Here is a 16558-nt window from a genome sequence, read left to right as displayed (position 1 = left end):
TGCTTTTCTGTTTTAATTCTTTAAAATATATACAATAGAATTACCTATTGTGTTTTTCTAGATTTCATTGCTTTAAAAAATTATTTATTTATTTATTTATTTTTAACATCTTTATTGGAGTATAATTGCTTTACAATGGTGTGTTAGTTTCTGCTTTATAACAAAGGGAATCAGTTATAGATATACATATGTCCCCACACCTCTTCCCTCTTGCATCTCCTTCGCTCCCACCCTCCCTATCCCACCCCTCTAGGTGGTCACAAAGCACTGAGCTGATCTCCCTGTGCTATGCGGCTGCTTCCCACTAGCTATCTGTTTTATGTTTGGTAGTGTATATATGTCCATGCCACTCTCTCACTTTGTCACAGCTTACCCTTCCCCCTCCCTATATCCTCAAGTCACTTCTCTAGTAGGTCTGTGTCTTTATTCTCGTCTTGCCCCTAGGTTCTTCATGATCATTTTTTTTTTTCTGCTTAGATTCCATATATATGTGTTAGCATATGGTACTTATTTTTCTCTTTCTGACGTACTTCACTCTGTATGACAGACTCTAGGTGCATCCACCTCACTACAAATAACTCAATTTTGTTTCTTTTTATGGCTGAGTAATATTCCATTGTATATATGTGCCACATCTTCTTTATCCATTCATCTGTTGATGGGCACTTAGGTTGATTTCATGTCCTGGCTATTGTAAATAGAGCTGCAATGAACATTTTGGTACATGACTCCTTTTGAATTATGGTTTTCACAGGGTATATGCCCAGTAGTGGGATTGCTGGGTCGTATGCTAGCTCTATTTTTAGTTTTTTAAGGAACCTCCATAGTGTTCTCCATAGTGGCTGTATCAATTTACATTCCCACCAACAGTGCAAAAGGGTTCCCTTTTCTCCACACCCTCTCCAGCATTTATTGTTTGTAGATTTTTTGATGATGACCATTCTGACTGGTGTGAGATGATATCTTATTGTAGTTTTGATTTGCATTTCTCTAATGATTAATGATGTTGAGCATCTTTTCATGTGTTTGTTGGCAATCTGTATATCTTCTTTGGAGAAATGTCTATTTAGGTCTTCTGCCCATTTTTGTATTGGGTTGTTTGTTTTTTTTTTGATATTGAGCTGCATGAATTGCTCCTATGTTTTGGAGATTAATCCTTTGTCAGTTGCTTCATCTGCAAATATTTTCTCCCATTCTGAGGGTTGTCTTTTCATCTTGTTTATGGTTTCCTTTGCTGTGCAAAAGCTTTTAAGTTTCATTAGATCCCATTTGTTTATTTTTGTTTTTATTTCCATTTCTCTAGGAGGTGGGTCAAAAAGGATCTTGCTGCGATTTATGTCATAGGGTGTTCTGCCTATGTTTTCCTCTAAGAGTTTGATAGTGTCTGGCCTTACATTTAGGTCTTTAATCCATTTTGAGTTTATTTTTGTGTATGGTGTTAGAGAGTGTTCTAATTTCATACTTGTATATGTACCTGTCCAGTTTTCCCAGCACCACTTATTGAAGAGGCTGTCTTTTCTCCACTCTATATTCTTGCCTCCTTTATCAAAGATAAGGTGACCATATGTGCGTGAGTTTATCTCTGGGCTTTCTATCTTGTTCTATTTATCTATATTTCTGTTTTTGTGCCAGTACCATACTGTCTTGATTACTGCAGCTTTGTGGTATTTTCTGAAGCCAGAGAGCCTGATTCCTCCAGCTCCATTTTTCTTTCTCAAGATTGCTTTGGCTATTCAGGGTCTTTTGTGTTTCCATACATATTATGAATTTTTTTGTTCTTGTTCTGTGAAAAATGCCTGTGGTAGTTTGATAAGGATTGCATTGAATCTGTAGGTTGCTTTGGGTGGTAGAGTCATTTTCACAATGTTGATTCTTCCAATCCAGGAGCATGGTATATCTCTCCATCTATTTGTATCATCTTTAATTTCTTTCATCAGTGTCTTGGAGTTTTCTGCATACAGGTCATTTGTCTCCTTAGGTAGGTTTATTCCTAGATATTTTATTCTTTTTGTTGCAGATGGGAGTGTTTTCTTAATTTCACTTTCAGATTTTTCATCATTAGTGTGGAGGAATGCTAGAGATTTCTGTAAATTAATTTTGTATCCTGCTACTTTACCAAATTCATTGATTAGCTCTAGTAGTTTTCTGGTGGCTTCTTTAGGATTCTCTATGTATAGAATCATGTCATCTTCAAACAGTGACAGCCTTACTTCTTCTTTTCCGATTTGATTCCATTTATTTCTTTTTATTCTCTGATTGCTGTGGCTAAAACTTCCAAAACTATGTTGAATAATAGTGGTGAGAGGGGGCAACCTTGTATTGTTCCTGATCTTAGTTGAAATGGTTTCAGTTTTTCACCATTGAGGACGATGTTGGCTGTGGGTTTGTCATATATGGCCTTTATAATGTTGGGGAAAATTCCCTCTATGCCTACTTTCTGGAAGGTTTTTATCATAAATGGGTGTTGAGTTTTGTCGAAAGCTTTCTCAGCATCTGTTCAGATGATCATATAGTTTTTCTGCTGCAATTTGTTAATATGGTGTATCACATTGATTGATATTGAAGAATCCTTGCATTCCTGGTTTAAACCCCACTTGATCATAGTGTATGATCCTTTTAATGTGCTGTTGGATTCTGTTTGCTCATATTTTCTTGAGGATCTTTGCATCTATGTTCACCAGTGATATTGGCCTGTAGTTTTCTTTCTTTGTGACACCTTTGTCTGGGTTTGGTATCAGGGTTATGGTGACCTCGTAGAAAGAGTTTGGGAGTGTTCCTCCCTCTGCTATATTTTGGAAGAGTTTGAGAAGGATAGGTGCTAGCTCTTCTCTAAATGTTTGATAGAATTAGCCTGTGAAGCCATCTGTTCCTGGGCTTTTGTTTGTTGGAAGATTTTTAATCACACTTTCCATTTCAGTGCTTGTGATTGGTATGTTCATGTTTTCTATTTCTTCCTGATACACTCTCGGAAGGTTGCACATTTCTAAGAATTTGTCCATTTCTTCCAGGTTGTCCATTTTTTTGGCAGAGTTGCTTCTATTAATCTGTCATTATCTTTTGTAATTCTGCAGTGTCAGTTGTTACTTCTCCTTTTTGATTTCTAATTCTATTGATTTGCATCTTCTCCCTTTTTTTCTTGATGAGTCTGGCTAATGGTTTATCAATTTTGTTTATCTTCTCAAAGAACCAGCTTTTAGTTTTATTGATTTTTGCTATTTTTTCCTTCATTTCTTTTTCATTTATTTCTGATCTGATCTTTATGATTTCTTTCCTTCTTCTAACATTGTGGGATTTTTTGTTCTTCTTTCTCTAATTGCTTTAGTTTTAATGTTAGATTATTTATTTGAAAAGTTTCCTGTTTCTTAAGGTGGGATTGTATTGCTATAAACTTCCCTCTTATAACTGCTTGTGCTTCATCCCATAGGTTTTCGGTTGTCGTGTTTTCATTGTCATTTGTTTCTAGGTATTTTTTGATTTCCTCTTCGATTTCTTCAGTGATCTCTTGGTTAATAAGTAGTGTATTGTTTAGCCTCCATGTGTTTGTATTTTTTACAGATCTTTTCCTGTAATTGATATCTAGTCTCATAACATTGTGGTCAGAAAATATACTTGATACAATTTCAATTTTCTTAAATTTACCAAGGTTTGATTTGTGACCCAAGATATGCTCTATCCTGGAGAATGTTCCATGAGCACTTGAGAAAAATGTGTATTCTGTTGTTTTGGGATGGAATGTCTTATAAATATCAATTAAGTCCATCTTGTTTAATGTATCATTTAAAGCTTGTGTTTCCTTATTTATTTTCACTTTGGATGATCTGTCCACTGGTGAAAGTGGGGTGTTACAGTCTTCCACTATGATTGTGTTATTGTCGATTTCCCCTTTTATGGCTATTAGTATTCACCTTATGTATTGAGGTACTCCTATGTTGGGTGCATAAATATTTACAATTGTTATATCTTCTTCTTGGATTGATCCCTTGATCATTTTGTAGCGTCCTCTTTGTCTCTTTTAATAGTCTTCATTTTAAAGTCTATTTTGTCTGATATGAGAATTGGTACTCCAGCTTTTTTTGATTTCCATTTGCATGGAATATCTTTTTCCATCCTCTCACTTTCAGTCTGTATGTGTCCCTAGGTCTGAAGTGGGTCTCTTGTAGACAGCATATTTATGGGTCTTGTTTTTGAATCCATTCAGCCAGTCTCTGTCTCTTGGTTGGAGCATTTAATCCATTTACATTTAAGGTAATTATTGATATGTATGTTCCTATTACCATTTTCTTAATTGTTTTGGGTTTGTTATTGTAGGTGTTTTCCTTCTCTTGTGTTTCCTGCCTAGAGAAGTTCCTTTAGCATTTGTTGTAAAGCTGGTTTGGTGTTGCTGAATTCTCTTAGCTTTTGCTTGTCTGTAAAGGTTTTAATTTCTTCATCAAATCTGAATGAGATCCCTGCTGGGTAGCATAATCTTGGTTGTAGGTTTTTGTCCTTCATCACATTAAATATGTCCTGCCACTCCCTTCTGGCTTGCAGAATTTCTGCTGAAAGATCAGCTGTTAACCTTATGGGGATTCCCTTGTGTGTTATTTGTTGTTTTTCCCTTGCTGCTTTTAATATTTTTTCTTTGTATTTAATTTTTGATAGTGTGATTAATATGTGCCTTGGCATGTTTCTCCTTGGATTTATCCTGTATGGGACTCTCTGTGCTTCCTGGACTTGATTAACTATTTCCTTTCACATATTAGGGAAGTTTTCAACTGTAATCTCTTCACATATTTTCTCAGTCCCTTTCTTTTTCTCTTCTTCTTCTGGGACCCCTATAATTCGAATGTTGGTGCATTTAATGTTGTCCCAGAGGTCTCTGAGACTGTCCTCAATTCTTTTCATTCTTTTTTCTTTATTCTGCTCTGCAGTAGTTATTTCCACTATTTTATCTTCCAGGTCACTTATCCGTTCTTCTTCCTCAGTTATTCTGCTATTGATCCCTTCTAGGGAATTTTAAATTGCATTTATTGTGTTGTTCATCACTGTTTGTTTGCTCTTTAGTTCTTCTAGGTCCTTGTTACACATTTCTTGTATTTTCTCTATTCTATTTCCAAGATTTGGATCATCTTTACTATCATTATTCTGAATTGTTTTTCAGGTAGACTGCCTATTTCATCTTCATTAGTTAGGTCTGGTGCTTTTTTTCCTTACTCCTTCGTCTGCTGTGTGTTTCTCTGTCTTCTCATTTTGCTTAACTTACTGTATTTCGGGTCTCCTTTTTGCAGGCTGCAGGTTCGTAGTTCCTGTTGTTTTTGGTGTCTGTCCCCAGTGGCTAAGGTTGGTTCAGTGGGTTGTGTAGACTTCCTGGTGGAGGGGACTAATGCCTGTGTTCTGGTGGATGAGGCTGGATCTTGTCTTTCTGGTGGGCAGGTCCATGTCTGGTTGTGTGTTTTGGGGTGTCTGTGGCCTTATTATGATTTTAGGCAGCCTCTCTACTAATGGATGGGGTTGTGTTCCTGTCTTGCTAGTTGTTTGGCATAGGGTGTCCAGCCCTGTAGCTTGCTTGTCGTTGAGTGAAGCTGGGTCTTGGCGTTGAGATGAAGATCTCTGGGAGATTTTTGTCATTTGATATTACATGGAGCTAGGAGATCTCTCTGGACCAATGTCCTGAACTTGGCTCTCCCACCTCAGAGGCACAGCCCTGATGCCTGGCTGGAGTACCAAGAGCCTTTCATCCACATGGCTCAGAATAAAAGGGAGAAAAAACAGATAGAAAGAAAGAAAGAAAGTGGTTAAAATAAAATAAAGTAAAATAAAAAATAATTATTAAGAAAAAAAATTTTAATTAAAAAGAAAAAAAACGGACAGACAGCACCCTAGGACAAATGGTAAAAGCAAAGATATACAGACAAAATCACACAGAGAAGCATACACATACACACTCACAAAAAGAGAAAAAGGGGAAAAAATATATATCTTTGCTCCCAAAGTCTACCTCCTCAATTTGGGATAATTTGTTGTCTATTCAGGTATTCCACAGATACAGGGTACATCAAGTTCATTGTGGATGTTTAATCCACTGCTCCTGAAGCTGCTGGGAGAAATTTCCCTTTCTCTTCTTTGTTCATGCAGCTCCTAGGGTTCAGCTTTGGATTTGGTCCTGCCTCTGAGTGTAGGTCACCTGAGGGTGTCTGTTCTTTATTCAGACAGGTTGGGGTTAAAGGAGCGGCTGATCCGGGGGCTCTCGCTCACTCAGGCCCGGGGGGAGGTTGGGGTACAGATGCGGGATGAGCCTGTGGCGGCAGAGGCCGGCATGACATTGCACCAGCCTGAGGTGTGCCATGCATTCTTCCGGGGAAGTTATCCCTGGAGCACGGGACCCTGGCAGTGGCGGGCTGCACAGGCTCCTGGTTGGGTCAGTGTGGATAGTGACCTATGCTTGCACATAGGCTTCTTGGTGGTGGCAGCAGCAGCTTTAATGTGCCATGCCTGCCTCTGGTGTCCGCACTTGTTTGTTTTCTGTGAGCTGCTAACCTAGAATTTAGAGATTGTTTGCTCTAGGGCAAAATTGGCCCCAGCATCCACGATGGAGCCAAGCTTCCATGTGGATATTGTATCAACAGTAGCCCCTAGATAATTAATATGTGATTCACTTGGCTCACCTTAACTAAAATGCTGTATTAGTATAATGCGCCTCATTGTGAGTTCATAGTTGAATAGTATTGTACTATAATAATAACCATGAGTATTTGGAATCTCACTGATACGTAAAAATGTAAAACTTCCCAAAATACTGATGAAACTCTCACTTATTACATCAATTAATGCAACTTCTACCAAATTTTTCTAGTGTTAGATGGTGTTCTAAAAATAATTAACACACTAATTTTATTTGGGACTGATTTTAAAAATTCTGCCTTTTAGAACTTTTGAAAGTAAATTGTCATATATTTGGAATTTAAGAAAAAACATGTCATGAAGAACCTAGGGGTAAGACAGGAATAAAGACAAAGACCTACTAGAGCATGGACTTGAGGATATGGTGAGGGGGAAGGGTAAGCTGTGACAAAGTGAGAGGGTGGCATGGGCATGGACATATATACACTACCAAACGTAAAATAAATAGCTAGTGGGAAGCAGCCGCATAGCACAGGGAGATCAGCTAGGTGCTTTGTGACCACCTAGAGGGGTGGGATAGGGAGGGTGGGAGGGAGGGAGATGCAAGAGGGAAGAGATATGGAACATATGTATATGTATAACTGATTCCCTTTGTTATAAAGCAGAAACTAACACACCATTTTAAAGCAATTATACTCCAATAAAGATGTAAACTTAATAATAAATTGTCATATATTTAACTTATATCTATATATATTTTTCATAAAATTGAAGGTTTTTAAATGTTTTTTATTGTGCTAAAAGTCACACAATATAAAACATAACTATTTTCTTTTTTTTTTTTTTTTTTTTTTTTGCGGTACGCGGGCCTCTCACTGCTGTGGCCTCTCCCGCTGCGAGCACAGGCTCCGGACGCGCAGGCTCAGCGGCCACGGCTCACGGGCCCCACCGCTCCACGGCATGTGGGATCCTCCCGGACCGGGGCACGAACCCGTGTCCCCTGCATTGGCAGGCGGACTCCCAACCACTGCGCCACCAGGGAAGCCCAAAACATAACTATTTTAACCATATTTAACTGTAGAGTTCAGTGGCACTAAGTACACTCATATTGTTGTGCAACTCGAAAATTTAATTGGATACCTTGTAATCATCCTTAACCGACAGAGCCTTTAAAATCATGAGGTATCCAAGTGGTAGTATAGTGATCCCAAAATGCAACCTTGAAGCTATTTACACAAGTAGTTTCACAGCCAGAGCATACAGAGAGCAGAGTTCTGTACATGTTATTAATTGTAAAAGGAAGCCTTTTGCATGCATGGACATTTCTACGCTATTGTTTTGAAATATTCATACGAGATGAAAGTATGAGACAAAATTCATATAAAGTTAGACAAACTTTTGATAGATTATGTCACCAACAGTTATTTTTTATGCTTTTGCACATTATCAAGTCCAGTTGTAAACACATCCTTGATTTGAATCTTATTTATTTCTGTTCTGTTGGTAGTGTGGGTGCACATGTGTGCGCCCTTCTGTGTTGTGCTGGTGAATAAAATGCAAGCTGAACAACAGAGGTGACTTGTTAAAAAATTTGTAATGGAGCGACCAACAAGCTGAGTGCCTAATATTATCAAAATGAACTCGTATAATACAAAAGAATGTGTAGATTTTGCAAAAGGAGTACCAGGCATGTTGAGAATCAAGCTGAGATCTAGTAGGAATATGTATATGTCTATTTCTTTTTCTGCCCAGCCTCCCTTCTGTGTGAAATTATTTCTTTTGTGATGGAGTTTCAATGCCTTTGCAGTAGAGCGGCATGGACTTCAGGTGAAGGGAGTAAACAAAACAAAAGATGAATGCTCTCTCACCTTGTAGCCCTTTTCTTAGACCGTATAGAGAGCTGCTGTTTACATTTTCATATTTCATCCAAAAGGATAGAATGTAAAATCAAGTAGTTAGAGAAGTACATAGCCATTTTGAATTCAAAAGACAAATAAACCCTGGTTTAAATAGCTGTATTACTCTTCTAACCCATCAGTTCTATCATTTGTTCTAAATATGCATGTATGGAAAGCAGAGAATTAGAAAAGATATGCTATTTAACATCAAAGGTCAATTAAATTTTGCCTATCAGTAAACATTTGGGTTCAGTTAGTAACATATATATTTACAAAACTGAGTTATTAGTAACTTGTTTATTACTATGTTTCATATACTGTTCAAAGTGTTTTACAAGTATCAATTTATGTAATATTCACATCAATCCTGTGAGCTTAGGTACTTGTATTATCCCTATTTTACAGATGTGGATATTGAGGCACGGAAAGGTGAAGTGACTGTCTCATGTGGCTCATCCTAGGTTCAATCCTTGAGAGTCTGATTCCAGAACCTGAATCCTTCACTCTTCAGTAGACAGTTGTTAGGGCATTTCAGACCCATAGATTGATTATTTGAAAATATTAGTCCTCTAAAACTGCTCAGCTGCAGATGCTGACAGTCTTTAAGCTGCTTAAACCATTCTGTCACGGAGCTAACAAATCTTGTCATTGTAGTACCTTGACATCATAATCAATAAGGTACTACCCATCTGACTACTAAAGCCACTGATGCCCAGAAAGACCTACTGGGCCTTCCTCCACCAAGTTAGAACCCTTTTGCGTCAAAGCAAGTTTGAATCAGACCTGAACTTACCACAGTCTCTTAGACATTTTAACTCTTCACCACCTGTCCCAGAAGTGGTTAGATCAGTTCCCTTAGTCATGGCCCAGTCTGATTCTGAGTTTTTTCCTCCCTACACTAGCATGCCATTGGGATACTCTGAGAATTATTCCCTTCTGAGAGGAAAACAAATTTGACAAAACAAAACTGAAACCCGTCTTTATTTGCATAAACTCAATTTTTAGTTTTTAATTCAATAACTCCTAGCCTGATCACTGAACAACAGTAACCACATCCACATTTGTTTTATTAGCCTCATTTAAAGTTATTTAATTGCCAAATCATTGAGTCTCTGTAAAGTGTTATTTTTTTTAAACATCTTTATTGGAGTATAATTGCTTTACAGTGGTGTGTTACTTTCTGCTTTATAACAAAGTGAATCAGTTATACATACACATATATCCCCATATCTCTTCCCTCTTGTGTCTCCCTCCCTCCCACCCTCCCTATCCCACCCATCTAGGTGGTCACAAGACACCTAACTGGTCTCCCTGTGCTATGCGGCTGCTTCCCACTAGCTATCTATTTTACATTTGGTAGTGTATATATGTCCAGGCCACTCTCTCACTTCGTCCCATCTTACCCTTCCCCCTCCCTGTGTCCTCAAGTCCATTCCCTAGTAGGTCTGTGTCTTTATTCTCGTCTTGCCCCTAGGTTCTTCTTGACCTTTTTTTAAATTTTATTTTAGATTCCATATTTATGTGTTAGCATATGGTATTTGTTTTTCTCTTTCTGACTTACTTTACTCTGTATGACAGACTCTAGGTCCATTCACCTCACTACAGATAACTCAATTTTGTTTCTTTTTATGGCTGAGTAATATTCCATTATATATATATGTGCCACATCTTCTTTATCCATTCCTCTGTCGATGGACACTTAGGTTGCTTCCATGTCCTGGCTATTGTAAATAGAGCTGCAATGAACATTGTGGTACATGACTCTTTTTGAATTATGGTTTTCTCAGGGTATATGCCCAGTAGTGGGATTGCTGGGTCATATGGTAGCTCTATTTTTAGTTTTTTAAGGAACCTCCATACTGTTCCCCATAGTGGCTGTATCAATTTACATTCCCACCAACAGTGCAAGAGGGTTCCCTTTTCTCCACACCCTCTCCAGCATTTATTGTTTGTAGATTTTTTGATGATGGCCATTCTGACCAGTGTGAGGTGATATATCATTGTAGTTTTGATTTGCATTTCTCTAATGATTAATGATGTTGAGAATTCTTTCATTTATTTGTTGGCAATCTGTATATCTTCTTTGGAGAAATGTCCATTTAGGTCTTCTGCCCATTTTTGGATTAGGTTGTTTGTTTTTTTGATATTGAGCTGCATGAGCTGCATGGGCTGTTTGTAAATTTTGGAGATTAATTCTTTGTCAGTTGCTTCATTTGCAAATATTTTCTACCATTCTGAGGGCTGTCTTTTCATCTTGTTTATGGTTTCCTTTGCTGTGCAAAAGCTTTTAAGTTTCATTAGGCCCCATGTGTTTACTTTTGTTTTTATTTCCATTTCTCTAGGAGGTGGGTCAAAAAGGATCTTGCTGTGATTTATGTCATAGAGTGTTCTGCCTATGTTTTCCTCTAAGAGTTTGATAGTGTCTGGCCTTACATTTAGGTCTTTAATCCATCTTGAGTTTATTTTTGTGTATGGTGTTAGGGAGTGTTCTAATTTCATTCTTTTACATGTAGCTGTCCAGTTTTCCCAGCACCACTTATTGAAGAGGCTGTCTGTACAGTGTTATTTTGATGGCACAAAAATTAAATGTAACATCCAAAATTCCTGACTTACTTAGGCAGTGGCAGTACATTTTAGCAATATCCATAGTAGAGTTTAGTGGAAAAGGGAGCTTTAACTTCTTTTTTCTGTTGATTCATATTTTAAACTAATGCCCACCCCTCTGGGCACTACATTATTTAGTGTGTTGTGTCATACCCTAAGCACCCACTATATTGTTTCCCACAATGATATTTTCAGAGAGACTCTTGGTATGCACAGAGTATTCTCACAGTTAACTCCTAATACTCTGGAGTTTCTTTCTGCCATCCCAGGCCTCTCATTATTTATTGACTTACATTTGAAATGGCTAAATTAAGCAGAATGGACAAAGTCTTAGGAGTTAAATGAACATGATTAAAGGAGAAAGGGTTTGAAAGTGCTTGGTGTAGAACAAGAAACAAAAGCTCTTTGTAAGTTAAGTTTGTTGAATACTTAAACCATGAAGACCTTCTCAGTAAATGGAACCCTGCCTCTTTGTCTTGGTTGAATATGATACTGTAAAAATTAAATGTCAAGCAAACCTTATTTCATATACAAAGAAGCGTAAATAGACACAATGCCTGGTTTCATTCTGAGTTTATTTGCTCATGGGAGAGCAAATTTTAAAGTTGGGGTAAATATCCTAGCCAATATAATCTAAGTTAGAGGTTTCCTCTATTTAAGTGATTCTTACAAATCTAAATTATGGATTTCTTTAAAATGAAGTCTGGGTCTCCGCCCTAATGTTGCCCATTAGAAGTTGTTGGTAGAGGACTTGCTTTGAAGAATGGATTAAACGATTAGCATACCAATGATCTGTATGGAAAGATGTGCCCAAAGTACCATTGTTGGTTTATAATTAATTTAATTGGCTAATCTAACATCTTATCATACATAGAATAAAGGTAAGCTGCCACCTAAATGACCACGAATATAATTAATGGGGCCCTTTCTGTATTAGTCACTTTTTAACCCCAGCATTTAGCTCAGTTCCTGGTACCTCAAAGAATCAACAAATATTAGAATTAATAAACTGTATTGTAGGATAAAATATATGGGAAATAAGAGGCTTGGAAGTAGTTTCAGGTTTAATAATAGATTATTTGCATTGGCTTGTTTGTAGAGATTTTTACATGTTTATTTCTACCTTACTAAGCTTCCCTTTCTTCCTGTGTCTAGCTTGCAGTGATACATATAACATTATGAAAATGGATTTTTAACAAAAGAGTTAGAGACATTATTCTTAACATCTATTATGCTTAAAGAAGGAGAAACTTCCTTAAAATGGTGTCTCATTTAAGAAACAGCTTAGTGTTTATAACCTATTCTCATAGCTTGAGAGCAAAATGCTTTTGATATCGACATGCAAATCTCCAGAGAAAGAGAAAGAAGAGTTTGGAGCTGAGATGCAAAGAATTCTGTACCTCTGTTGGAAACTAAGAAAAAGAAGAGGGTTGCTAATCATTCCAGAAAGCATGGTCAGCCCAGACTTCAGGGGTTAATTTTAGTCTTAGGGAAAAAAAAATGGTGGTCCAGCTATTAGGTTGAGGTACTAGTTTGTAGATCAGTGTTAAAGGGTTTTTTTTTTTTTTTTTTTTTAAGAGGGCATAATCATGGCTGCCATACAAATATAAAATAAACGTGTTAAAATTTTAATTTAACTCATTAATTAATGAGGGACCCTGTAAGATGTTACAGTGTTTCAAGAAAGAATTCAAAGAACCAAATATAGATTGATGGTTGGATGGATGGATGGATGGATAGATAGATAGATAGACAGGCAGATGGAATACTGAAATGAATTTACAAACAGATATAAAATAGTTCTGTCTATTGGATAATAATAATCCTTTGCATTATACCAGAGCCCCCGTAAACACAGGGCACCCAGAATGATGTACTAGACAATGTCTTGCTTACCAACTAGTTGTTACTTTTTGGTTCACCTTAAAATCTTTACATTTTTGTTTCCTACTTTAGTCTCAACTATGCAAAGGGTGAGGTTGGCTATTCACAATGTTTTAGAAGCAAAGACCTACTGTTATCTGAAGATAAGAAAACTAAGTAAATTTAGACATTTAGAGGCAGAATGAGGAAGCAAACGTTGGAGTAACCATTTAGTTCTTGAGATTCTGACTTATCAGGGGAGATATGGTTCAGAATTGTAACATATCTGTTTTGTAAGACAATAGTTAACCTGATAATGTGTAGGAAATAAGATCACTATGCAAGTGTTCTTGATTCTTCATACTACAAAACACTTATTCAACATGTACTTTAAAATTTCATCTTTCATATAATGATTCAGTACCCTCTCAGAGTTTTTTCCTAATAAAAGCTATTTTTAACTTAAAATTTCCATTGGCCATATTATGGCAGACTAAGGTTGCAGTTGAAGAGATGTAGCATACTGATTGCTTAATAAAGGAAGATTCAACACTCAACTCCCTCACCCCCTACCCTTCTCAATTCTCCCCAATCTCATCACAGAATTAGTACAATAAATTACAAACTAACATCACTCAAAAGGGAGTGCCCTACAGTTTTCTTTACTTAATATGATGCAAATATATGGTGTTACTGACTATATTATTAAAAGTTATAGTCTCAACATACCCAATTTACAGGTGACACAAAACTCTGGTCTATCTGTAGAGAAGTAATATTTGAGAACAAGAAGCCTACAAACAAGAAGAAAAGAGGGAGTATTTTTTTTTCCTTTTTCCTTAGAAAAAGATCTTAGATCACTGTGTATATTTGTTGTTTTAGATGTTGTTTGTAAATATAGTGGTTTGCTTGGAAATTGGACATGTTTCCTAATGGAATATTTGAGATATTTAGGAAGACAGAGGTAAAGGATGTTGAATTTTGACACTTTTCCCTAATGACTTCCCAGAAAGATACAGAGAAAGAATGTTATCTATCAAGAGTCTTGTTGCACAGCATACTTGGTTTAGCAAAGTTCTTGTGATTATTCTACTTTGGTTTTTGGGGGGATGACGGGGCACTTAGAAAGACAATGGCAACATCTGCATTTTAATAGAAACTTTAAAAGACACATTTGAAAACAGATCATCCAAACACCAATCTAAACAAATGCAAAAACAGAAAACAAAAAATTTCTTAATATTTTTAGGAGTATTTTTGAAATAACTTGGGATTTGGTAGACTATCAAATATGGATATTTTATAAAGGTCAAACTGGAAAATTTTCATATGACTTGTAAACCATTAAAATAATTGACTACATGTATGTGATTTGATAGAAACATAAATTTGTTTCCATGATGTCATGTTTTAAGGAGGATCATTTATGAAGGTCAGCCCTCTAAGGTTCAGGAATTATTGAAAGTAACAACACTCTGTGTTTGTTTTCTTTTACCCCACAAAGAACTGGACTGAGATCAACAGCTTATTTTAGCAGGCCAAAAAAAAATATGTGTGTAGCTTTGTATACAGTATTATGTGTGTGGCTTCAAATGCAAAACTCAGCATGTTTCAAATGAACAAGCCTATCTTCATATGACCACCATAGGATGACCATAACCTTGATTTAAGGGGTAAAATATGAAGAACTTTAAATATATATATATAATATTTGTATAATATATAGGTTCAATGACAGTAATATAATGTTGAATTTATAAAAGTTACCTTGCTTTTTTACATTATTAAACTTCTGAAAAATCATAGCCTTTTAAACCCCACAATTTTTCTATTCAATGAAATGTTTTAAGGATGAATTTTATTACCTATTTCTCTTCTTAAAATCACAAAACACTAGTTGATTTCTGCTCTGTAACAGGTTCTTTCTTTTAAGTTATAGTTTGGGTAGTTTCTGCATGTAAAGTTAATATATTATTAAAGGAAAAGTACAAAATGAAGTAAAAAGGAGACACTTGTAAAACTCTGTTGGTAAGTACATCAGATCTGTACTTACCATGAAAAAGCAATCACTCTGCAGAATTTTATATCTCAATTGAAATTAAAATATCTCAGTTGCTGAGGAATCATAAATAATATGTCTTTATTTTGGCAGAGGATTAACAATAAATGTTTAGGGATCATTTTTAGAATGTGAATTAAATGCTTTACCTTAGAAGTATATTGCTGATATTTTTCTAGTGACACTATTATTTATAATGGAATAGCATTTTAAAAGCAATCTACAATAAATCCCCTAAACTAAAACTTTGTCTATGTCATCTAAAAGAGGAAAAAAAATTAGAAAAAGAGAAGAGAGTCACAAAGTGAAAAGAATCTACCAATAGAAAAATAAAAAAGTAGTTATTATACAGTATTAATCGCCAACCTTATGATTTCTGAGCTAAATTAAATGTTATACCCATTTAATTTAATTTAAAAAATAATCTTCTTACAATTTTATTGCTTTTAGGCCATGGTCATTACTTTTATGACCTGAAGTACATGTGTCAGGCATATCAACCAATTGGCAGGCATCCTCTTTTAAAGGTAGAAAAAAAAAAGATGACTATTAAATTGTAATACTTTGTTCTCTCTCTCCTCCTCTTTCTATTTTTTGTTTTTGTTTTTGTTTTTTGTTTTCATTTTTGGATGGTTGGTGATTTGTTTGCTTCTCCTGGCTCCCGTTGATCAGTGGTGTTTGGCCAGTTTGTATTTTTCCAGACATCACTCCACGATGTTGTTGAGGTGTATGATGGGCCAACTCAGCAATCTTCTCTGTTATCTTCCCTCTCAGGATCCCATTCAGGTATCCTTTAATAGAACTGCCATGCATCAGTAATTGATTTAAGACTGACTTTGATTGGTATTGTAGTGAAAGTTGAGATTTATGTCATCCATATTAGAAATAAACTGAAAATAGAATCATTTTTTATTTTTTAAAAAAGAATAGAAACACAAGAATAATTCAAATTCTTGAGAAAGATATAACCAACTATTTTCTGGAATTGTAATCAAGTAAATATAGTACTTGGTCACTTAGTCTGTAGTGTTTAATGTAATATTTAAAGATTCTTTACAGAATGAGGCAATATTATTGAGGCAATATTATCAAAATGTAATAAAAGCCTTCCAGTAAAAAGGTTACAATTGAAGCTGAACCCAAAGAAAATATATTGTCAGTGGTAGGATATAGTAAAGTAATTTAATAGAACATAGATTGACGTTTTCAAATGACAGTATAAATTAATATCATTTGTTAGGTGTACTGAATGAAATTATTTATGATATCTTAGTGTTTGTTTTGTTGAGTAGGAGAATCACTTCCACTGAGTTCAGGTAATCAGATCACAGTTCGATTTACTTCAATTGGACCAGTAACAGCTAAGGGATTTCACTTTGTTTATCAAGGTAAGTGACCGTGTAGCATAGAAACACACTAAGGAATGATATCAGTTTCCATGCTATGTCCAGAGTTATTGAATGATGAGATCCTCATAACCATATAGGAGAGATAAAAGTTGTGTGTTTTTTTAAAAAGTTTTGCCTTGTCCCCT

The 16558-nt window shown here is 35.9% G+C and overlaps 1 protein-coding gene across 3 annotated transcripts in view; it reads left to right on the top strand.

Annotated features, from left to right (window-relative positions):
• CSMD3 (CUB and Sushi multiple domains 3) overlaps positions 1 to 16558 on the top strand; it is a gene marked incomplete at both ends in the record, with an annotated part of 1095706 nt that overhangs the window by 903444 nt on the left and 175704 nt on the right. For 2 of the 3 annotated variants that reach the window (XM_081258478.1, XM_081258477.1), the window contains 2 exons: positions 15697 to 15810; positions 16317 to 16412. The exons of the other annotated variant lie outside the window; for it this stretch is intronic. In XM_081258478.1, coding sequence (XP_081114604.1) covers positions 15697 to 15810; positions 16317 to 16412 — 210 coding nt within the window. The remainder of the gene's footprint in view (positions 1 to 15696; positions 15811 to 16316; positions 16413 to 16558) is intronic. 3 annotated transcript variants of the gene reach the window in all.

This window comes from Mesoplodon bidens, assembly GCF_964165515.1.
Source record: "Mesoplodon bidens genome assembly, chromosome: 16".
NCBI classification, from domain to species: Eukaryota; Metazoa; Chordata; class Mammalia; order Artiodactyla; family Ziphiidae; genus Mesoplodon; species Mesoplodon bidens.
This window is presented reverse-complemented; position numbering and strand designations above follow the sequence as displayed.